The 24,263-nt window shown below is 46.3% G+C and overlaps 1 protein-coding gene across 1 annotated transcript in view; it reads right to left on the reverse strand.

The window, feature by feature from the left end:
- The window catches only part of PADI4 (peptidyl arginine deiminase 4), a 32,561-nt gene extending 13,277 nt beyond the window's left edge, over window positions 1–19,284 (reverse strand). Inside the window, exons 1-8 of the mRNA XM_010957468.3 lie at window positions 19,142–19,284; window positions 9,169–9,349; window positions 6,878–6,944; window positions 5,265–5,332; window positions 3,830–3,947; window positions 2,273–2,398; window positions 515–693; window positions 244–347 (exon numbers count right to left, since the gene is read on the reverse strand). Of these exons, the coding sequence (XP_010955770.2) occupies window positions 244–347; window positions 515–693; window positions 2,273–2,398; window positions 3,830–3,947; window positions 5,265–5,332; window positions 6,878–6,944; window positions 9,169–9,349; window positions 19,142–19,233 (935 nt within the window). The 5' untranslated portion in view covers window positions 19,234–19,284. The remainder of the gene's footprint in view (window positions 1–243; window positions 348–514; window positions 694–2,272; window positions 2,399–3,829; window positions 3,948–5,264; window positions 5,333–6,877; window positions 6,945–9,168; window positions 9,350–19,141) is intronic.
- Window positions 19,285–24,263: the final 4,979 nt, after the last annotated feature.

Here is a 24,263-nt window from a genome sequence, read left to right on the forward strand (position 1 = left end):
GGAGCTAAAGCAGCCTCAGCCCACATCAGGGCAGCAGAGCAACAGTGAAATCAACAACAATGACGATTTCTCCTGCCTTTTTATGGCTCCAGCCGGCCTCAGCCCTCAGCGAGTCGCAGCAGGGATACAAATTTTTCCCCATTCTCACAACAAGCGCGTGTTGGGCCTGCGCCCCAACACAGGGCTCCTGAGGGCTCTCCCAGGTGTGTCTGGGCCCCGGCCCCAGCACTCCAGGGCCCTCACCTGCACACGTACACCTCCTTCGGGGGCTGAGTGTTGGGGGTCATGATCCAGGGGGCCACGCGGAAGACCACGCTGTCCTGGAAAACCAGGGCTTCAGGGAGATCCTGTAGGCGGAGGGGCAGGGGAGGGGCTGTCACAGCAGCCATGGCCCCACACCTGTTTCCTGGCAGCTGTTTGGAGCCCCCGCCCCAGCTGGGCTCTGTACCCCCCACCCAAGCTGGGCCACCACCTGGAAGTCCCGTTCCCCCTCTGGGCCGCCATCCTGGCCTACCGGGTTGGACGTGTCCAGCAGGGAGAGCTTGAGGGAGACGAGCCCTGGGAAGCTGGCGTCTGGGAAAGCCAGGCCCTCCACGTAGAAGTCTGTGCTGTGCTGGCCGCCCGGGAGCTCCAGCGGGTGAGAGGGCTGCTGCGGCCCCAGGACCATGCTGTACCTGGAGGGCTGTTTGTCTGCTAGAGAGAACAGGGGGCACTCAGGTCTGCGTCCCCTCCTCTGAGATCCTGTCTTCTTCTCTTTGGTGCTGTGACACCTTCCCAAGGCCACCGTACGTCACCCATGAGGGCCCCTCACAGCGCATCTGGACAGAGCCTCCCCTAGGAGGAAGGGACTAAAGCCTCAGTTGGGACATTCCCCTCGCCTCCCCATGGAGGTCTAGGAATGGAGTAACGGGGGTGCCTGAGCCATCCCCAACTTTATAGAAAGGTCAATATACATTAAGATTCATTCATTCGTTCAGTCAGTCATTTATTCATTCATTCCTGAGCACCTGCTCTCAGCTAACACCTGGAAAGACCAGGGAGACAGTCACTGCCGTGGTTCCCAGGGAGCGCACAGCCTCCGGGGTGAATAGGGAGGTGCAAAGATAGTCAAAATCACAGATGGCACTAAGTGCTGGGATGGAGGCAACCCCAGAGGGTCAGGGAAGGCTTCCTGGAGGAGGTGACACCTCAGCAGAGGCAAGGAGTAGGTTTGCGGCCCAACCAATGTCATTCTAATAACTTTGAATGGAAGTAAGTCAGATCAAGCTGTGCCTCTGCACAACCCTCAGATGGTCTGCCTCCTGCTCCTGCAAACTAGGAGCTGCAGTCATTCCCTGCCTCCCTGACCTGGCCCCTTCCCCTGTGGCCTTTCTTCTCCAGCGTCATCTACCCCCTTAACCCTTGCGTGATGAACACCAGCCTCTCTGCCTTCCTCAAGCCCACAGACACTGTCCCACCTCAGGGCCTTTGCACTGGTGGTTCCCTCTGCCTAGAGTGCCCTTCCCCTGGGTGTCTGCGTGGCTGTTCCCACCCCTCCTTCTGCCCATATGACACCTGGAGGAAGCCTTCCCCGATCACCTTCTCCCCACACCCCCAGATGCCACCCCCATCCTCTTCTTCCCCTTCCCCGTTAAGTTCTTCTGTGTAGCATTTAACACATCTGATGCACTAGATGTTTTACTTAATGATTTTACACATCATCCCTTTCAACCTCTCAACCCACTGAGCTGAAAGCAACAGGAGGGCAGGGACTCTGTTATGTTCTTTGCTCCCTGCTCTCTACCTAGAACGGAGCCCAGCCCTCCGTGGTCTGTGCTCACGAGCCTCTGAGAAGTTACTGATATCTTTGATCAGCAGGATGCTGAGAATAAATTATTACATAACATGTGCAGTCAGCTTGGAATCAGAAACTTCTGCAAACAAGAGTCCTGTGTGTGTGTGTGTGTGTGTGTGTGTGTGTGTGTGTGTGTGTGTGTGTCAGAGAGAGACAGAGTCAGCCACACAAGGAACAATTACAACACTCCTTGGGAGGGAGGTCGTTTCCTTCTCTGCACTCACCAGCACCACACAGCATCTTGTTTGGCTCTATTTTGTGCCCTTTCTAGAAGGCAATGGACAGAGAAGCTGTCCATCTTGCTCACTGCCTCATCCTTGGTTCTTAGAACCTGGCACATGGTAGGTACTTGGGAATTATTTGCCAAAGTGGGTGTGAAGGGGTGGTGACCCATTGGCTGGGGCAGGAAGGGAACACGAACAGCCAAGGACAACTCACGACTGGCTTGAAACACCCTGACTTTGTCCATCTCAGATTTGGCCACGTGGAGCATCAGCTGATGCTTGCTGAAGAAGTCCCTGGGGGTCTTCGTGCTCAGGGTCACCTGGGACATGTCCTGCAGGTCTAGAATGAGAAGGGCATGGCCTGAGACACATGTCCGTGAGACCACCACCCAGCCCAAGACCCTTCATCATGTCGCCCAGTTTTATTGTCTTTACACTCTTTCTGGTATTTAAATGACATTTTTCATTTTAGAATTAAAGCAAGGTTTTGGTCCTCTCTCACCAGTGAGCTTAGGATGTGAGCTCAGCGAAACAGAGACCACATTGATATCAATTGTTGCTCTGTTCCCAGCTCCTAGGAGCACCTAGAACAATGTCTAGCGCAAGGTGGGTGCTCAATAACCATTTATGGAATACGCGAGGGGAAAGGTTCCTTCCCTGCGCCTGCGTGGGAAGTCAACCAACCCAAACCGTGGCCAACAAACGTGTGAGGGGAGCCAAGCTGGCCACGGGCCACGTGGTGAAGGGCACTGGAGCTGGCGGGGTTGGAACCCGGGATCTGTGTTAGCCCGGGGGAGTTATTTCAGCTCTTGGTGCCTCTGTTTCCTCGTCAGCAGACAGGGCAAAGCGTAGTGCCCACGCGGAGGGAGGAGTGTCCTCGTGTATATAAAGTGCTAATTACAGCACCTGGCACCCTGGGAGAGCACAAAGGCTGCATACGGACCACGCGACTATTACTGGGTGCCGGGCACCATGTAGAGGCTGCTTCTCAGCGTCAGGCCAGGCCCGCTGCAGGCAGCTTCAAAATGCATCCATTTCTATGCTATTTTAGCAACATCCCAGGAGGGCTGCAGCCGCTGCCCTGGCCAGTGGACCTCACCCCCTCAGCGCCCTCCTCCAGGGCAGGTGGGCAGTGTGTCCTCCATCCCCGCCACATCCCAGAGGTGAGACAGCAGAGACCCTGCACCTGCCACCATCCTTGTGTCCCTAAACCTGCCCCAGTGTAGGGATGTCCGCGTTCAAATCCTGAGCCTGTGACTTACTAGCTGTGACCTGGAGCAAATTGCTTAACTTTCCCATGCCTCGGTTTTCCCATCTGTAAAGTGGGGATGAGGACCATACATACATCTGAGCCCTGTGCTGAAGGATCAGATGAGATAAAGATTCCGAACTGCATACAGCGGGGGCTCGGGCTGCTCTAACCTGAGTTGGGGGCCGATGTCAGGCTTTGATTTTGAATTATCTCAGGCCCCAGGTTTGACCCAAGAGCAAAAGTTTGGGTTGGGCAGTGGGCCAGGGCATGGCTACTGAGCCCTGGAGGAGGCATTTGGAGACTCAGCACTGTTCCCAGCTCGTCCCTGGCTGCACTGTGACCTTCAGTGGGTCACTTGCCCTCCCAGGACCCATGTCCATTCCTCCACCTACATAACAGACATCCTAACAAGAACACACTTCCAGTAACTCCGATTTCTTCAGGCTTTTACAAGACTCAGGACCCAGGGCTTTATGAACAGACAAAACTCTATTCCCATTGGCTCTTGGGGGTCTTTACCTTGGCTGTCAAACACCTGGTCATCCGTGCAGTCCACAGAGGAAGAATCAGGATTGTCCTTGTCACAGTTCACCAGCAGGATGGCACCCTGCCCACGAGGGCCCCAGGTCCAAGTCCTCTGTGGACACCCAGCAGAGATGCAGTGCGCTTAGGACCCTGCCTATGTCCCTCCAACTCTTGGGAAAGCACAGCCCCCTCTCCCTAGCCCCTCGATAGCCTTGCATGATTTACACACCTTGCTCCCACATCAGGTAGTTTTTTGTTCCCAACAGTGGGCTCTGTGCCTGCTCTCAAAGTCATAAACACATTCAATTCACTTTTAAAAAGGAGCCCAAGACAGTAAAATTGACATCAACAGCTCTGAAAAACTGTTGGATTGGCAAATCAAACTGAGCTAAATATTTGTGTCAAGATTCTAATCTAAATAGTTACTCTTAGGAGAACTCTTAATTACTCGTTCATCAAAGTGTGGGTGCTATTCTTAGCAGCCACTTATTGTCTGCCCAAAGATTAAAGCAAATTAAGCAGCCCCTCCCAGCAAGATCTAATAGTGGTGACATCTTCTGTTTGTAGGAGAGCGTTCCCCTCAGGGAATGACTGCATTTTGAGTGGAAGGTAGGTTGGATTCCACTCCTAGAATTGTAATTCTTCCCCCTGCTTAAAAAAAACCTTTTTGTGGGGGGCAGGTAATGAGGTTTATTTATTGTTTAAAGGAAGTACTGTGGATTGAACCCAGGACCTCATACATGTTAAGCATGCGCTCTACCACTTGAGTTATACCCTCCCTCTTCGTCCCCCGACTTTTGATTGACCCCGCAAAGGGATCTTAATTTTTGACAGGTCATATCATCCTAGAGTGCATAGCAGCATAAAACTGTGCAGGCAGCTTTGAGGTTCAGGGACATCCTGAGGTTCGTCAATGTACCCCAGTTAAGATTACTCATCACCTACATGCCCCCCCACCCTATATTTCCTCAACATACACGCCCTGCCCCTACCTGGCTCCTTCCCTCCCGCACGCCAGCCATGTCTTCCTTTCTCTATTATTCACCCCATGTGAATCTCTCCCATCAGTCATTATCAGGGGATTTTTGAGACAGAGTCGACACCTGCCTACAAATTTTCTCTCTGCCATGTATTTACTGGGTGAATCTGTAGTTTCCAGTTTGTCGGACAGCACGTCCTCTGAGCCCACAATTATGAAAAATTAGCTTTTTAAAAGGGCTGAGAACTATATAAACCAAAACGGTAATGGATATTGGTGATTTTAATTTTCTTATTTTTGTTTTGTTCTTCCTAAATTGTGTTTCTTTTACTATTAAAGTAGGATACATGAGATAGACTGCTGTTCACCCCATCACCACCAGGGGGAGCCCAAGGAGAGCCCAGTAGAGTTTCGAGAGCATTTGGGGTGTCGGTCAAGGCTGAGCCATACCTGATCTTTCTTGCCTCCTGTAGGCTTCATTTTGCCAGTGCGGGAGATGTCCGCGCTCAAGGAGATTTCTGAAATCCCAGTAAGTAAGAGGAGAGGGTTGGCGAGGGTAAAGGGTCAGGGCACTCAGCCTGGCCCCAGATGGACAATCCTTCCTCCAGGAGACTATCTGCACAAAAGCTTTGTTCCCTCATTTTCAGAGGAGATACAGGTTCAAAGATACCCCCATGTTTCCGAAGAAGTTTGACTGCAATTCAGACAGTGAGCCAGGGCTTCTGACCACACCCATTCTCCTTGAGTTGGGGGCCATGCCATAGCTGTGATGCCAACCAGACCCTGCACACCTGGCCACACCCAGGGGTTTCAGAAAGAGTTCCCGGCCATCCAGTGGATGTTGGGTGCGAAGTCCCTGCAAGGACACCTTGCCAGGCTCTCAAAGGTCTCTGGCCCCAACTCCAGCCCCCTTGGGGCAAGGGACATGGTGATTACTCCAGCCCCACCTGGCGCTTCATTCTGTGTATTGTGACTGCACTGGGGATGAATCATGGCCCCAAACATACCCTGCTCTGTCCAAATGGCATGGCTGAGAAAGCCTATGCTCATTTCTAAATCCTTCCCTGCTCATCAGAACACATGACTACACGGTCATTCCAATGACACTGCATGCCCATGGTGTGATATAGTGACCTCATAAGCTCACAGTATGAGACTGATCTGATGTTCTTTTAAATGTATCCATAGCCACGGATCAGTGCTGGACCAGAGAGCACCATGCATGGTGGCCTGGACTTCTTCGCTCCTTCACTAACCAGCTGCATAACCTTGGGCAAGTCTGTTTACCTCTTGTACCTCAGTTTCTTTGTCTATAAAATGGGATAAAACACTACCAATTTCATTGGATTGTTGTAAGGTTTCAGTGTAAAGTCTTGGCACACCACCTGGCACAGAGTGAATGCTACATAATATTAATAATAATAAATTATCATTAATTATTAAAATGTGTATTAATGGAATAAATGAATGAAATTCATTAATGAAATGAAAATGAAACATCCATATGCTGTTCATACAATTAATATAATAGTAATATCATGATATTATTGTTCAACATGAGGTCAAGTTAAAAATATACTTTATTTAAAAAAGAATATTAAGTATGAGTATATGTAGATCATTGATGCAACAAAAATGGTGAAGACAGGATGTAAATAAAGGAATTTGGGGAACATTGGTCTATATTCCTGTGTAAGACAGTGTCATCATCTACTTTTCCTCATAAATATCTGAGGTCTCCAAAAGGCATAGAGACTCATATATTGAAAATCCACGTACCACTTCCTAAACTGATAAATAAGATATTGAGATATAATTGGAGCTCCCTACAAATGCCTTCTCTCCCAGTTGTATTTGCATTTCACTGACTGGGGAAGGAATATTTATGAACTACTAGATGTATGACTGGCTAGAAATTGTCCTTTTTCTCTGCTCTGTCTAAAGTAAGCTTCAGGGTATAGTTTCTTGGGAAAGATACCTTGCAGGTGTGTGTGTGTGTGTGTGAGTGTGTGTGTGTGCGCAGGGGTAGGGGGCCATGCTCCAAGATTCTGGGCATCACTTACCGACCCCGGTGATGTAGAGCAGGGCTTGGACTGGGGCAGTCTTGGGTCCATAGTATGAAATCTGAACCTGTAGGACAGAAGGAAACCATTAATGACTTCTCTTAGCCATTCAACAAATACCAACTGGCCTGCTATGTACCAGCTGAGAGCAGGATGCTGAGGAGACAAGGTTGGGATTCCCAGCCTATTAGGAACACCTCCATTGGTGGGAGTGGAGGGGTAGCAAAACACTGAAGTGACTGTGATGCATAGAAGAGGGTCCTCTGGGAGCCCAGGGATGTGGGGGCTTACTCTGCCTGTGTGGTGTCAGGGAGACACCCTTTGAGGTAGGTCTTGGACGGAGAAGTCCAGCAGCAGGAGCAGGAGTCAGCAGCTGGGGATGTGGGGGAAGAGGCATTTTAGCAGGAGAGTGCTGGTTATAAGCCACATAAAGTGGCTGGCAAGCCAGAGGGAGGGAGGAGACCTGAAGGACCAGACTTTGGAGAGGCTGGAGCCCCAGCCCTCTGAGGATTTAGGGAGCCGGAGTTTCGGGTGGGTGCTGGTCTCTTTAGGGCAGGTGCTGCTGAGATTAAGAAACACCAACCCCCATTGCCCAAGGTGCAAAATCCAGGAAGACGGGGGTGATTGGCCCAGTCTGGCCAGAGGAGGGCAGGGCATCAGGAACCACACTTCCACCAAGATGGAGGAGGGATGTTCCCAAAGCCAAACCAAAGAGCTGCCCCCAGCAGAAGAGGAGCTCCTGAGGGGACGCATTGAGGTGTCTGGCCCTGTCCTGTAGGTGGTGGAGATCCAGGGAAATGTCACAGCCACTGTCACCTGGAGTCTGGACTGTGGCATCAGCCTCCGGACTGGTCTCCCTGTCCCCTGTCTACCACCTGGATCTAACCTACTCGCTACACTGCTGCCAGTGGGGTCTTTCTAACACAATGTGTGGTCTTGTTACTCCTGTTCGAAATATTTTCATTGGCTTCCTGTTACCCCCAGAAATGAGCTCCCGGATGCAAAACCCTCTAATTCTGGCTTCCTCTCTCCCCCATCTCCCCCTCCACCCTCCTTTCTTTCCATGCAGATCTTCCTCAGTTTCCCCACTACATGCCTCTCCCTCTCTTATCCAGAGTGTACACACAGGCCACATCCTCTATGGAGGGCTCTCACTCCTCTTTCCCTCTCTTAAGCAGGTCATTCGTACCATCCTTCAGCTTGCCACTTCTCCCAGGAAGCTTTCCTTGATTGCATCCTCCCTGACCAGCTTTGCTGCCCAAGGTCTGTGTTCCTACAGCAGGCAACACCTCTGCCCCAGGGGAGCCTGCTTGGCCTGTCCTGTTGGGAACAAGTGGTTGTTGGCCCAGATCTCTGCAGAAATACTGGAAGGTTCTGTTGAACCCATCTATAAGTCAGTGCGGGTACAGTGAGTTGAATGGTGTTTCTCTGAAAAGGTATGTCCACATCCTAATCTCTGGAACCTGTGACCGTGACCTTATTTGGAAAAAAGATCTTTGCAGATGGAATTAAGGATTTTGAGATGAGATCATCCTAGATTACCTGGACAGGTCTTAAATCCCAAGACAAGTGTCCTTAAGAAGAGTGAGGTGGGGGAGAGATTTGACAGGCTGAGGAGGAGGCAATGTGACCACGGAGGCAGAGATTGGAGAGATGCGGCCGCAAGTCTAGGCACGCCCACAGCCACCAGAAGCTGGAAGAGGCAAAGAGCTGATTCTCCCCTGGAGCCTCCAGAGGGATCGTGACCCGGCCAACACCTTGATTTGAGACTTCCGTCCTCCAAAGTATAGGAGTATACATTCTATTGTTTCAAGCCAATAGAGTGTGGTCATTCGTTACAGCAGCCATAAAAAACTAAATCCACAGGCAAGGACCAGGGCTGCCTGGCGCTGCCTGGCTGTGGTCTTCCTAGCCATCACCACCACTTCTAATTGTTTACATTGTGTTGCTCTTACCCAGAGGCTGTAAACCTCATGAGGGCTGCAACCTCACCTTTCTCGTTCTTTTCTGTATCTCCAGTGTCTGGCAGTGCCTGGCATGGAGGAGGTGATTATTAAACGCTTACTAGATGCATGAATTTAATCAAAACCCTGACCTCCATACACCCTTGGCATCCCCATATTGTCCGTGAGGATGCTACAGCTGGAAAAAAGCCATCACGAGCTTTTCTAGGGAGAAGGGGACTCTGCTAGGGCTGGGGCTGGGGGTCAGTGCAGGATGGACTGAGTGGCTGATCCGATGTGACCCGCTGACCTCCTCCTCCACATCCCAGCCCAGGCTGCCACACTCACCTTCTGGTCACCTGTGCTACTGCTGGCAGCTCTCACCCTCAGGTTCACCTCCAGCCCTGGGCCCAGGGGCCATGTGGAGGAACCCGTGGGATTCTTCTTGGCTGGAGGACTGTGGGCAACATCCACACCCACTCCTGGGGAGGCGCTGATGCTGAAGGATGTGTAGCCCTGGGGGGCAGAGCTGTGGAAGAGACAGATGGAGAGGATGGAGAGATGCAGTGAGGCAGAGCCTGGCCCACCACTGCTCTCTCCAGCGTTCTGCCTTTTCCCAACAGGTGTAACACCAGACGGCAGCCAGTCTGACCCTGACCCTGACCCTGACCCTGGGAGTAAGTACTGTGAGGTTGGCGGGAGCTAGTGAGAAACAGACAGGAAGACCCGGAGGGCTTACACTTATACTAGGAAAACTACAGAAAGATGGGCGCACCAAGGACACACGCATGGATGGATGCATAGAGTCATGTGTACACCATGAGGTTTACATTGAACAAATGTGCACACACGGGGTGGTGCATATACAAAGAATCACACAGACTTCTGCTTCTGGAGCTGTGGCAGCCCAGTTCTCTGAAGGAACTTCCTCTTACAAAACAACTGGCCATGGTTAGAATATACTTTTTAAAGCATTGCTGAGCTCATGAGAAGTGAGAGAAATTTCCAAGGACTCTGTTTTCTGCATGTGCGTGTGCACGCGCACACACACACACACACCCCAGTGGCTGAGAATACCAAAGACAAACAGGTCTTAAGTGTATCCACAAAGAAAAGTAAGACCATCTGTAAAGGAATAATCATTAGATTGAGAGCAGATTTCCCAACAGTAACAGTGAAATCCAGAAGACAGGTGAATAATATCTTCAAACTATTTTGAAAAGAAACCTGTTAACTTAGAATTGTGTACCCCCAAATCATAATTTAATAAAGACATTTTTAGATGAAGAAAAACTGATATTTAAAAATCAGCATCCTTTCCCCAAAGAACTTCTAAAGACATATTTAAGGGGGAGATACCTGATGCCAGAAGCACAGTCTGGATGTAAGAAATAATGGTGAACAAATAAAATGGTAAATATTTTGGTAAATCTAAAACAAATTGTCTGCATTTTAAAAGTTTATTAAAATATCCAAATTGCAAGAATTAAAAAAAAGAGCAGAGTGTAAATTGGGAGGGGTAACAAGAGTTGAAGTATTTTGAGGTTCTTGATTGGAGAGAGAATTAAAATAGTGTTTAATTCTAGATTTTATAGAGTTAAAAATGTATGATTGAAATGTAAAGCTGTATTCTGACCACAGGTGGTATGACACTAGAAATCAATCACAGAGAGAAAAATGAGGAAAAAAATGAGTATGTGGAGAGTAAACAACACGCTACTAAAGAAGCAATGGGTCAACGATGAAGTCAAAGAGGAGATCAGAAAATGCCTTGAGACAAATGACAATGAAAACGCAATCTTACCAAAGCTGTGGCATGTAGCAATAGCACTTCTAAGAGGGAAGTTCACAGCAATACAGGCCTTCCTCAGGAAGCAAGCAAAATCTCAAATAAACAACCTAACCTACCACCTGAAAGAATTAGAAAAAGAAGAACAAACAAAACCCCAAATCAGCAGAAGGAAGGAAATAATCAGGATCAGAAGGGAAATAAATAAGATAGAGATTAAAAAAAAAATAGAAAAGATCAATAAAACCAACAGCTGATTTTTAAAAAAAATTATACTTATTTTTTATTTTAGTTTTTTGGGGGAGGTAATTAGATTTACTTATTCATTTCAACCGAGGTATGGGGGATTGAACCCAGGACCTCATGCATACTAAGCATACACTCTACCACTCAGCTCTACGCTCCCCCAAGAGCTGGCTTTTTGAAAGGAAAACCAAAATCAATAAGCCTCTAACTCAGCCCACCAGGAAGAAAAGAGAGAGGACCCAAATAAACAAAATAAGAAATAATAACTGATATTGCAGAAATACAAAAAAATCGTAAGAAAATACTGTGAATAGTAGTATGCCAGCAAACTGGACAACCCAGAAGGAATGGACAAGTTTCTAGAAACATACAGCCTGCCAAAACTGAGTCAAAAAGAAATAGGTAATTTAAACAGGCTGATCACTAGAAGTGAAATTAAATCTGTAATAAAACACACAAAAAACAAAAAACCTCTCTGTAAACAAAAGTCCAGGACCAGATGGCTTCACTGGGGAATTCTACCAAACATACAAAGAAGAACTTACACCAATCCTTCTCAACTCCTCCAAAAGACTGAAGAGGAGGGAGCACTCCCAGAGTCATTCTATGAAGCCACCATCACCCTGATACCAAAACCAGACAAAGACACTATAAAAAAAGAAAATTATAAGCCAATATCTTTGATGAATATGGATGAAAAAATCCTCAACCAAATATTAGCAGACTGAATTCAACAATCCATAAAAAGGATCATGCACTATGATCAAATTGGATTCATTCCAGTGTCACAAGGATGGTTCAATATAAGCAAATCAATTAATGTGATACACCACGTCAATGAAAGATAAGGCAAAAACCACGTGATTATCTCAATAGATGCAGAAAAAGCGTTTGATAAAATTCAACATTCACTCAACATGAAAACTCACCAAAGTGAGTATAGAGGGAACATATCTCAACATAATAAAAGCCATTTATGACAAACCTACAGCCAACATAATAATAAACAGTGAAAAGCTGAAAGCCTTCCCACTAAATTATGGAACAAGACAAGGATGCCCACTCTCACCACTTCTATTCAACATAGTATTGGAAGTCCTAGCCACAGCAATCAGACAAGAAAAAGAAATAAAAGGTATCCAAATTGGAAGGGAAGTGGTAAAATTGTCATTATATGCAGATGACATGATATTCTATATAGAAAACCCTAAAGAGTCCACACAAAAGCTATTAGAACTAGTGGGGAGGATATAGCTCAAGTGGTAGAGCACATGCTTAGCATACACAAGGTCCTGCGTTCAATCCCCAGCACCAACTCTAAAAATAAAACAAATAAGTAAACCTAATTACCTCACCCCCCCTAAAAAAAACTATTAGAACTAATAAAAGAATTCAGCAAGATTACAAGATTAATACACAGAAAACTGTTACATTTCTTTATAGTAACAATGAAATATCAGAAAGTTAAAAAAAAACCTGTTTAAAATCACATCAAGAAAAAAGTTTAGGAATAAACCTAACTAAGGAGGTGAAAGAGGTATACACTGACACTTATAAAACACTGATAAAGGAAACTGAAGATGATTCAAAGAAATGAAAAGATATCCCATGCTCTTGGAATGGAAGAAAGAATATTTCAAAAATGGCCATACTACCCAAAGCAATCTACAGATTTAATGTGATCCCCATCAAGTTACCCAGGACATTTTTCACAAAACTAGAACAAATAATTCTAAAATTTATACAGAACCACAGAAAACCCAGACTTGCCAGTGCAATCCTGAGGAAAAAGAACAAAGCTGGAGTCATAACACTCCCAGATATCAAACAATATTACAAAGCTACAGTAATCAAAACAGTGTGATGTTAGCACAAAAATAGACATGTAGGTCAGAGCAGAATAGAGAGCCCAGAAATAAATACAAGACATGAACCATCGAAGAGAACATAGGCAAAACATTCTCTGACACAAATCGTAGCAATATTTTCTTAGATCAGTCTCCCAAGGCAAAAGACATAAAAGCAAAAATAAACAAATGGAACCCAGTCAAACTTAAAAGCTTTTGCACAGCAAAGGAAACCATAAACACAACAAAAAGACAACCTACAGACTGGGAGAAAATATTTGCAAGCAATGTAACCAACAAGGGGTTAAGTTCCAAAATATACAAACAGCTCATACAACTCAATATCAAACAACAACAACAACAACAACAACAACAACAACAACAACAACAACAACAACAACAACAGCAAGTAACCCAATCAAAGATGGGCAGAAGACCTAAATAGACATTTCTTGAAAGAAGACATATAAATGGCCATCAGGCACATGAAAAGATGCTCAGCATCGCTAATTATAAGAGAAATGCAAATCAAAACTAGAATAAGGTGTCAACATTCTAGATTTTGGCCATGCCAGTATGTATGTAGTGATATCTCATCATCGTTTTCTTGTATTTTTCTAAGGACATACACAGAGCATCTCTTTATATCCTTACTTACCATCTGAATCTCTTCATTGGTGAGGTGTTTGTTAAGGTTTTTGGTCTATTTTTCAATCATATTCTTAATGCTGAACTTTAAGAGTTCTTTGTATATTTTGGATAATAGTCCCTTATCAGATAGGCTTTTTGCAAATATCTTCTTCCAGTTTGTGGCTTGTCTTTTATTCTCTTGATAGTACTTTTGGCAGAGCAGAAAACTTTAATTTTCATCAAGTCCAGATTACCAGTTCTTTCTGTCATGGATCATGCCTTTGGTGTTGTATCTCAAATATTATCATGAAACTCGAGATTATCTAGATTTTCTTCTATGTTATCTTCTAAGAGTTTTATAGTTTTGCATTTTAATTTAGGTCTGTAATCTATTATGAGTTGTGAAGGATGTAAGGTCTGTGTCTAGATTTATTTTTTGGATATGGATATCCACTTGTTCCACTACTATTCATTGAAAAGGTTACCTTTTCTCATTGTATTGTCTTTGCCTCTTTGTCAAAGATGGAATTGGCTATATTTATATGGGTTTACTTCTGGTCTGTATTCTGTTCCATTGATTCATTTGTCTATTCCTTCATTAATACCACACTGTCTTGATTACTGTAGCTTTACAGTAGTGTCAGTCTTCCAATTTTGTTCTCCTTCAATATTATGTTGGCTATTCTGGGTTTCTTTGCTTCTCCATATAAACTTTAGAATCAGTTTCTTGATATCCACAAAATAACCTGGTGGGATTTTGATTGGGATTGCATCAAATCTATAGATCAATTTGGGAAGAACTGACAATATTGAGTCTTCCTATCCATGAACATGGAATAGCTCTCTATTTGTTTACTTCTTTGATATCTGTCATCAGAGTTTTGAAGTTTTCCTTGTCAGATTTTATACATATTTTGTTAGATTTATACCTAAGTATTTAAATTTGGGGGGTCAAATGTAAATGTTATTGTGTTTTAAATTTCAAATTCTATTTGTTCTTTGCTGGTATATAGGAAAGTGATTTTTGTACATTAACCTTGTGTCTGGCAATCTTGCTATAACAGTTCATTAGTTCCAGAAGTTTTGGGGTTTTGTTGTGTGTGTGTGTGGTTTTTTTTTTTTTTTTTTTTTGGTCAATTCTTTGGGTTCTCTACATAGATGATCATGTCATCTGTGAACAAAGACAAGTTCATTTCTTTTGTTGCAGAAAAAAAATGTGTTACAGCTCAGTTGTGACAACAACCCGGATCCCCGCGAGAAACCAAGTAGCAGTCGCAGAGTTGGAGAACTCAGGTTTATTACACCAACAACCCAGAAGAGTTAGCACTCCAAGCTCTGGACCCCATCTGTAGGTTTACACAGGCTTTTATAGGCTGCCAGTTTACACTTTGCAACATCATATGCAAATAAGGTATAACTAAAGTTGACTAATTAGGAACAAGCTTGTAGAAATGGACCAATCAGGAGTGAGAAAAATAACCAATCAGGAGTGAGCTCCATGTAAATGAAGTACTACAAATAGACCAATCAGAAGTTAGGGAAATGGACCAATCAGGAGTGAAGGAAGTAACCAATCAGGAGTGAGCTCAGGGAACCAACAGAATTTTAGGGGTAAGTAAGCCGGTTCAGAGGCAAAAAGTGAGATAGAGCCTCTGGGCCAGGGAACTGGATGGTGCTGGCAGGGAGTAGCAGTGATGCCTGGGGGTCCTGCTGGTCTTCTTATAGGGCTTCCCACCTTAATTTCTTCTCCATAGGTATTCCTCTTATTTCCTTTTCTAGTCTTAATCATTAGCTAGGATTTTTAGTATCATGTTGAAAAACAGTGGTGAGAGGGAACACCTTTGCTTTGTTCTTGACTTTAGTGAAAAGGCTTCAAATTTCTCACCATCAAGTATGATGTTACCTGTAAGCCTTTTGTAGATATTCTTTATCAAGCTGAAGAAGATCCCCTCTATTCTTAGTTTACTGATTTTTTATATCATGAATGAGATTTTGCATCTTTTAAAAGGTGTCTGAGACATTTTTTATGCCCTTTCTTAAACAAGCCCTTTCTCAAAAAATCCATAAACAAGAAAAAAAAGATTGATAAACTCAACTAGATGAGAATAAATAACTTCTGTTGATCAAAATGCTCTATAAAGTGAAAAGACAAGCGTAAGCTAAGAGGAAGATATTCACAGCACAAAACTGACAAAGGCTTAGCTTCTACAATATTTAGAGAACCTGGGCTAATCAACATGAAAAAAACAACCAACTCAATAGAAAAAAATGAGCAAAAGACATAAGCAGACATTCATGGAGGTTAAAACACAGATGGATGATAAACACATGAAGATTCACTCCACCTCACTAATCAGTAAGGAAATGAAAATATTGAGGGTTTTATATTCACTTGACTGATGAAAAACACCATAGACTATGTGGTTCAAAGGAGACTCTTAACACCCCACTCCTGGGATGGGAAGTTAACCACTTTGTGAAACAACTTGGTGTTATCTTGTAAAGTCAAACGTTAGCCCTCCCCAAACCCAGCAATTCCACTCCTAGAGAATGTCTTGCATGTGTACATCAGGAGGCACATCCAAGAGTGTTCAGAGCAGCCCCTCTGTGACAGTGAATGACCAACAGAGAGTGAAATCCCCATGAAGAAATGCTAATTAATTGGAGCAGAATCAAACTGTAGTGGAGACTCCCCCGAGAGGCAGGACTCACTCCATAAGGCCATAAAGACATGGATTTTATGATTACATTTTCTATTTTTATTTATTTTTAAAAGTTTTCTATTTTTAAAAAATTTATTGAAGTATAGTTGATTTACAGTGTTTCAGGTGTAAAGCAAAGTGATTCAGTTTATACACACACACACACACACACACACACATACATATATTCTTTTTTGGATTCTTTCCCATTATAAGTTATTACAAGGTATTGAATATAGTTCCCTGTGCTATACAATAGGCCCTTGTTGTTTATCTGTTTTGTATATAGTAATGTGTATCTGTTGATCCCAAATTCCTAATTTATACCCTGCTTTCCCCTTTGGCAATCATAAGTTTGTTTTCTATGTTGGTGAGTCTATTTCTGTTCTCTAAATAAATTCATCTGCATCATTTTTTTAGATTTTATGTATAAGTGATATTATACAGTATTTGTCTTTCTCTCTCTGACTTACTTCACTTAGTATGATTAGCTCTAGATCTATCCATGTCAATGCAAATGGCATGGCTTCATTCTTTTTTTATGGTTGAGTAATATTCCACGGTGTGTGTGTGTGTGTGTGTGTGTGTGCACGCGCGCACGTGTGTAAACTTTTGTAATGAAGTTCTTTGTCTCCATATCAAAAATTCTGTGCATTCATTATAGAGAATTAGGAAAATACAGGAAGAGTATGTGGTAGGCAGACTTCTTAGATGCCTCCAATAACTGTCACCTCTGGCGTCCATGCTCTTGTGTAAGTTCTTCCTTTTGAGAGTAGGATGGACTTAGCAACTTCCTTCCAACCAGTGGAAAATGGCAAAAGTGATGGGCTGTGACTTTCATGGTAAGATTACAAAAGATCTCTCTCTCTCTCGCCTTCTCGGCTGGCTCACCTTGATGAAACCAGCTGCCGCATTGTGAGTTATGAACAGCCCCACATGGCAGGGAACTGAGGGGGACTTCCTGCCAACAGTGTGGAGGGAACCAAAGCCCTCAGTCCACAAGCCCACAGGAGCAAAGTGCTGCCAGCAGCCATGTGAGTAGTTTGGTGCAGCCACTACAGAAAACGATTTGGAGATTCCTTAAAAAACTGAAAATAGACTTACCCTGTGATCCAGCAATCCCACTTCTGGGCACATATCCAGAGAAAACTCTGATTCAAAAGATATGTGTACCCCAATGTTCATAGCAGCATTATTTATAATAGCCAAGACATGGAAGCAACCTAAATGTCCATTGACAGGTGACTGGATGAAGTTGTGATATATATATAGAATGGAATACTACTCAGCCATAAAAAAGAAATTAAAAAATGCCATCTGCAGCAACATGGATGGACCTGGGGATTGTCATACTAAGTGAGGTAAGCCAGAAAGAACAAATACTATATAATATGTGGAATCTTAAAAAAAAAAAAAAAAGGACACATATGAACTTATTTACAAAACAGAGACAGACTTAGAAAACAAGCTTACCGTTACCAGGAAGGAAAGAGGGTGGGGAGGGATAAATTGGGAGTTCAGGATTTGTAGATAAACACTATTCTATATAAACTAGACAAAGAACAAGGACCTACTGTACAGTTCAGGGAACTATATTCAATACCTTGTAATAGGCTATAATGAAAAAGACAATGAAAATAATATATATATGTATAAATGAATCACTATGCTATACACCAGAAATTAACACAACATTGTAAATTCACTATTCAATTAAAAATATGTATATAAATTTTTGTTTCTCTGCCAAAGTCTGGAGGTTCCTTCTCTGCTCCGTGCACAGCTGTTTACCACGATGTTCACAAAGCCAAGGTGGGAAGTAGGGCCTCTCCAGCTGCCAGGTGCCAAGGCAGGAGGCAGACAGGACAGGGATATACTGTGTGTCTACCACAACAGGAAGAAGAACAAAGGGCTCCAAGAACAACGGGGAGACAGAGACTTGGGGACAGAGACAAGGGGGTACAAAGAGGGAGGCAGCACCTGACCTGTGGGGCGGGGATCCCCTCAGCTGGCTGTGCTGGGTGTGGCTTCCTCGCCAGGGGCAGGGAGAAGGGCGTGGACAGGTGGCTTTGCCACCTGCCGGGGCTTCACAGCCATCCTCTCTGCCCTACGAGGAAACTGAGGTTCAGAGAGGTGGGGCCCTGAGAGACCACCAGACATTTAATGCTGTTCTCCTGCTGCCTGGGTTCAAGGAGCAAGTGACAATTTCAAGGAAATGTCACAGACACTCCTGTGGGCACCAATCTAGACCACAGATGCTCAAGCCTGGGATGGAGGAAGCTAGGGGCTGCCACTACTATTACTGACAACAACAATAACGCCAACCATGCACACGCACCGCGAGCATTCCTAGGCCATCTGGATTAATCAGGGCTTCCACATAATAGGTTTTCAGCTGGCATTTGTAAAAGGCAGGCAGGCAGGCAGGCAGGCAGGCAGTCATAAACAACTACCACGGACAGACCCAGCACTGCGCTAAGTACTTAACAAACATTTTCGTGTTTCTTACATTTAACCCCTACAAGCACCCTACAGAATAGGTAATACCCCCCATTTCACAGATGAGGAAACTGAGGTTCAGTTGCCCAAGGCAGCCCAGTCAGCCACTAGCAGGGCCAGGTCTCCACCTTGGCCTCTCCACGCCAGAGCCCGTCCCATCACACCCACGCTGTTACACACCCACGGAGGGAGGCTTGGCTGAGAGGTTTGGCGTAACAAACTTCAGGGTGAACCAGGTCTAGGCCACAAAGTCCAGGGTCAAGCATTGCTTCCAGGCCACACTTGCTGTGTGACCTTAGGCAAGTCACAGGCCCTCTCTGAGCTTCCATTGCCTCCATAGTTAAAGGAGATGGTCCTGTTTGCTCTATAATAATTCCTTTGCAGTGAGACCCTGGGGAAGCCTCACTTGTATGTGGCAATGAACTCACTGCCTTGAGTCCAGGCACATCCCAGGGCCACTTGGGTCTTAGCTTTCCAGCTTCTCCCCTGGCAGTGGCTGCAGAGGCTGGAGTTTGAAGCTTGAGCCAAACACACATCTTGTGTCAGCAGAACCTGCTTATCCAGCATCACCAGACCTGCCCCTCAAAGCCAGGATGTCCCTCGCTTACCTGTAAACGTCCAGCTGAGTCTCGGTGCCCAGCACACACACAGCATAGGTGGGCTGCTCTGGGGCCACATGGATCACTGCCCCCTGGACCATCGTGTGGCTAGCTTGTCCCTCCGCCTGCAGGAAGTCCCTGGGCTGGTTTCTTTACAGCGCCCAGCACCCAGAGGAGGCCATGAGTCAGCACCTGTGGTTTGTGGCCCAGCAGCTCAGCCCCTCCCCACTTCAGGTCCCCGGCATATCTTCTCACTCCTCCTCTGCCCCAGAGCTGCCTCCTTGGACCCAGCCCCTGCACGGGCATTGATGCCAGAATCGGGGGCAGCCTGGTTTTGTCAGGTTCCTGGGAAGGGCAGAGGGCTCAGGATCCAAATCACCTTCTCTAGGTTCAAAGCCCATTTCTGTGCCAGACCTGATGCTCTGATGCATTCACATGGCTATTTGCACACAGTAGGTCTTAATAAACCCAATTTCTCTGGCTGGTCATATGATTAGGACTAGTCTGAGATTCTAATGGAAGCTGGAGGAGGGAGGTTGGTTTCCTGGATCCCCACTTTATGCGTCACACGGTCGCCTTTTTGTAGACTCAGGCCTGATCTTGTGTGGCAGCGCAGGGGCAAAAGGCTCTGTGGTGACAGAGATGAGGCCAGGGGGCCGGGGTCAGCAAGACAAGAGGCAGAGATACCCGGGTGTAGCGCAGGGTATCACCTTTGCCAGCATGTCCAGCTGCGTGATTACATAGCTGCTCCCTGCCTTAGCTCATCTGCCATAAACAGGGGAACATAACAACAGAAATTTATTTTCTCACAGTTCTGGAGGCTGGAATTCCTAGATCAGGGTCCCAGCATGGCTGGGTTCTGGGGAGAGCCCTCTTTCCAGCTTGTAGATGACTGTCTTCTTGCTGTGTTCTCACAGGGGTAGGGGGCAAGGAGAGAGAGAGCGAGCATGCTCGAGGGTTTCTTCTTTCTAAGGGCACTAATCCCATTAGATCAGGGTCCCACCCTCATGACCTAATCTAACCTTGACTATCTCCCAGAGGCCTCATCTCCAAATACCATCACATTGGGAGTTAGGGCTTCAACACATGAATTTGAGGTTGTAGGGGGCACAATTCAGTCCATAGCACTGTTGGATGTGAAGTTTGTTTGTGACTTCAGTATCATAAACCAGGCAGCAGTGCATTCATTGTGGCAGCGTCTGTGGTTCTTTGCAGGGACTTTGTGAATTTACCTTTGTCTCCATTCTGTTGCAAAAGTATTTGGTTCTTTTCCTAAAATTTGCTACAGCTTGTCATTGTGTGTGTGTGTGTGTGTGTGTGTGTGTGTGTGTGTGTGTTCAAATGTCTATTCTCCGACTAGCCATGAGAGCAGGGCCTTTGACAATCTCGGCTGCACCCCTAGTGCCTAGAACAGCTCCTGATTCACTAAATATTTGTGGCTGAAGATTGCAGTGTTTTCCAGCACCCAGCTCTGCTCTTGACCCACGGTGTTGAGGGGGAGTTAGAGGGGGGTACTGAGGACAGTTTCCAAGAGCTACCCTCGCAGAAGACATTAACCCTTTCATAGCTGGAAGGGGGCCCTAGGGCTTGGGAAGCAAACCCTCTTGCACATAAGGGCAGCTGGCTCAGAATTCAGGCCAGAAACCCCAGAGGAAGGGGCCCTTTCTTTCTGCTGAAAAGCAGAATCCCCAGCCCAGTGGAAGCTCGGCGGTGGGAGGGTTGCCCAATGCCCTCTGGGCGTTTGGGGCCTGGGTCACTGGGCACCTGAGCTGACGCCCCAGTGACTGGCCTGGCTATCCTCCGCCAGGTGGGTGGGATGACATCATTCTGGGAAAAGGCATCGGCGTCGGGGATCTTTCCCAGAGGCTGCAGGACTGCAGATGTCGCACAGTTGTGTTTGGAGGAGATGGCCAAGACATTTCTTTTCTTTTTTGAAGAGGGGATAATTAGGTTTATTTATTTATTTATTTTCTTACTGGAAGTAAGACATTTCTTCATTCATAGATACAATTCAGATTCAATTATTTCACTCTCCACTCAACAAATACTCATCAAATGCCTCCGAAGTCCCTGGCATTCTCTTAGAGGCTAATTAGGCTTTGTCTAAATTGACCACCATCAATTAAACACCCACAATGTGCCACACTTGTCACCAGGTCCCTGGGCTGTATTATTTCTCATTCTCACAACAACGCAGTGGGCAGGACTTACAATCTCATTTCTGCAGAGGAGGGAAGCACGGTACTCAAGGCCACAGGACTTCTAAGTGGGCTTCAAACCCAGCTTTGTCTAACACTCTGCTTTCTGATGTGGCCCTTACCTGTGTCAGTTCACTGATAAGCATTATCTGTAATCCTTATAACAAACTTAATGCCTTAGTTGTACTCTCCCCATTTTCCAGATGAGGAAACTGAGTCTTGGAGGGGTTAGGTAACTCGCCCACAGTTGCACAGCCTGGAAGCAGTGACACTTGGGTTTAAATTTGCCCCTTGTCCCACTCTGGGCACCATGCAGCTGCCTCCTGGTCAGGTCCCTTGGCCAATGAGCTCTGAATTCCCTTCAAGCACAAAGACCCTCCAGTCTCTCCAGAACTTCAAGTAGAAAATGTGGAGTGTCAAGATCATCCAGACTGACCCAAACTGGCAAATCTCCGTCTCTTACCAAGATGTTCATCTACGAGCTGTGTGCCTGTACTTTCTTCCTCTCTGCTCCCACAGCCCTGCAGCATCCTCAGCACCTCTCCCTTCCCTCCTTCACAGAACCCCTCCAGGCCCTGGAAGGATCTGGGCACAGAAGAGCAACATCTGACTCGAAGATGCACCAGGCCCCACCCTGCGCCGTTTTTTAGAACATGCCTCTTGGTCCTGTAAATTCCAGGGCCCAGAAGCCATGATGAAAGATGATGAAGCCTGGGGTTGCCACTTGGCCTTACATCTGGGGTTGCTGTCCTGTTTTACACTGCGCATGGCCTCCGATGGCTGCATCACACTGTCTGGGCACCATCCTTTCATTCAGTGACTAGGCATTTGTTGTGTGCCACGCCCTCTTCCCAGGTCTTAAGGAATCCAGGGAGAAAGCCTTGATTTTTCTGGGATGTTCTGCTATCAAGTATGCTATCCCTACACACACTTCCTTAACTGCTTCTGTGTGGAAAATGGTACAGCCTGGTGTTCCCAACCAATAGCACTGACTGGCGGGTACCGAGCTCAGGGCAGGCTCCAGGTCTAGCCCCTGACACGCACCACCTCACATGATCCCTCCCTCCACCCCATGAGGAAGGGGTTATCACCCTTGTTCAGTAGGCAAGGAAACTGAGGCTCAGAGAGGGTGAGTGGCTCAAATGAGATCACACACTGGTGGTCAAAGAAATCAGGATCTGAACCCAGATTGAGCTGATAGCAAAGCCTTAACCGCAAATCTTTACTGGCTAATTAGCGAGGAGAAGGGAAAAGACTCCAGACCCTCTGGTCTACTGATTGAGATTCATTCTACAGACATCAGCTGAGCACATCTCTGCGCCAGGCATGGCCAGGTTTTAGGGACACAGAAGACAGAAGGGTCCTTCCCTTCAAGGGACATGAAACAAAAGTCAAAGAAACAGAACCAATAGGAGATCTCTCTCTCTAAGAACATAAATACATATATATATATATGTATATTTCATGTGCACATGAGAGAGAGAAAGAGCTTAAGCGTGAGAGTGATTTTAAGGAATCAGCTCACCTGATTGTAGAGGCTGGTGAGTCCCAAATCTGCAGGGCAGGCAGGTTAGAGACCCAAGGAACTGCTGATGTGCAGCTTGAGTTTGAAGGGGTCTGCTGGAAGAATTCCCTCTTCCTTGGAGGATGTCAGTCTTTTTTCTTCTTAAAATCTTCAACTGATTGGGTGAAGCCCACCCATATTATGGAGAGTGATCTGCTTTACTTGAAGTCTACTGATTTAAATGTTAGTCTCATCTGATAAAAAGTACCTTCACGGTAACATCCAGACTGATGTCTGACCGAATATCTGGGTGCCACAGCCTAGCCAAGGTGACACATAAGATTAACCATCACAGAGCACGTAGTTTAGGACAAGTGTTAATTAATACTTCTGGGGTTACTTGTCCTTTTGAGCATTTAAAGAAGGCAGTAGAGATGCCCTTAGCATTCCTTCCCTTGCAGATGGGGAAGTTGAGGCTTGGGGAAGAGCTGTTACTGGCCTAAGGTCATGGGCAAGTTGGTGCAGGACCAAGATGGGAGTCTCCTCTCCCGACTCCCTGTTAGTGCTCTTCATCTTCTGGAAGCTTCTTAGTCTGGGTTTCCCCAGAGGAGACTCTGAGACAAAGATCTGAGTGCAAGTCGTTTATTTGGGAGGTGCAGGATACACTGAGAGGGGATGGGAAAGTGAGACAGGGAGGGAACTCTCAGTGATGGTGTGTTAGTGAGATGGTTACAATGGTTACCACTTGGGGGTGACTGGGGAGCCCCGAGAAGTGGTGTGGAGCTAGTGGAGCCCCAGAGCAAGCCCACCCAGGAGCAAGGGAGCCTGAGCATCAATGCACCCACTCTCATCAGTCTTTGGTTAAGGGCTGCTCCTGGGGGGGCATTAGATCCCTGCACTTTGATCAGCAGGCTCTGGTGGACAGAGAAAGCCTCTGGGCAGGTGCTGGCACTTGAGAGCTGGGCCTCTGTGAACTGAAGAGGGAGTGGGGGCCACCGACAGCAACTGTTACAGGAGGTGGGGGACATCCCCATCTCTTCAAGAAACAAGACAGCTGGGGACACATCCCCTCTGAAAAAGGCACATGGAATATTTTGCCTACAGTTTGATGGATTCACACACCCCTGGGGATTCCGGTTGACGATCTCTATCTCCAGTGACTCTTCCTTCCTCTCCCCACCCACCCCCGCCAGGAGGTAATCAAGGCTTTATTGACACAGCTGCCCTCCACCCACATGCGCTCAGGGACTCTTCCGGAGAAAAGTGGCTCAGTGATGACATTGTAGTTTGGTCACCAGCGTGTGGGTGCCCTCCTCTTCCCTGAGCTTCAGAGCACCTGGCCCCTGGCAGTCCATGCCCAGCATCCCTCTCCGGGGGTTGGCAAATCCTCTGCCATCTGCCACTGGAGGCGGGGATCTGCTCTTGTTCT

Source organism: Camelus bactrianus, chromosome 13 (assembly GCF_048773025.1).
Source record: "Camelus bactrianus isolate YW-2024 breed Bactrian camel chromosome 13, ASM4877302v1, whole genome shotgun sequence".
Taxonomy (NCBI): domain Eukaryota; kingdom Metazoa; phylum Chordata; class Mammalia; order Artiodactyla; family Camelidae; genus Camelus; species Camelus bactrianus.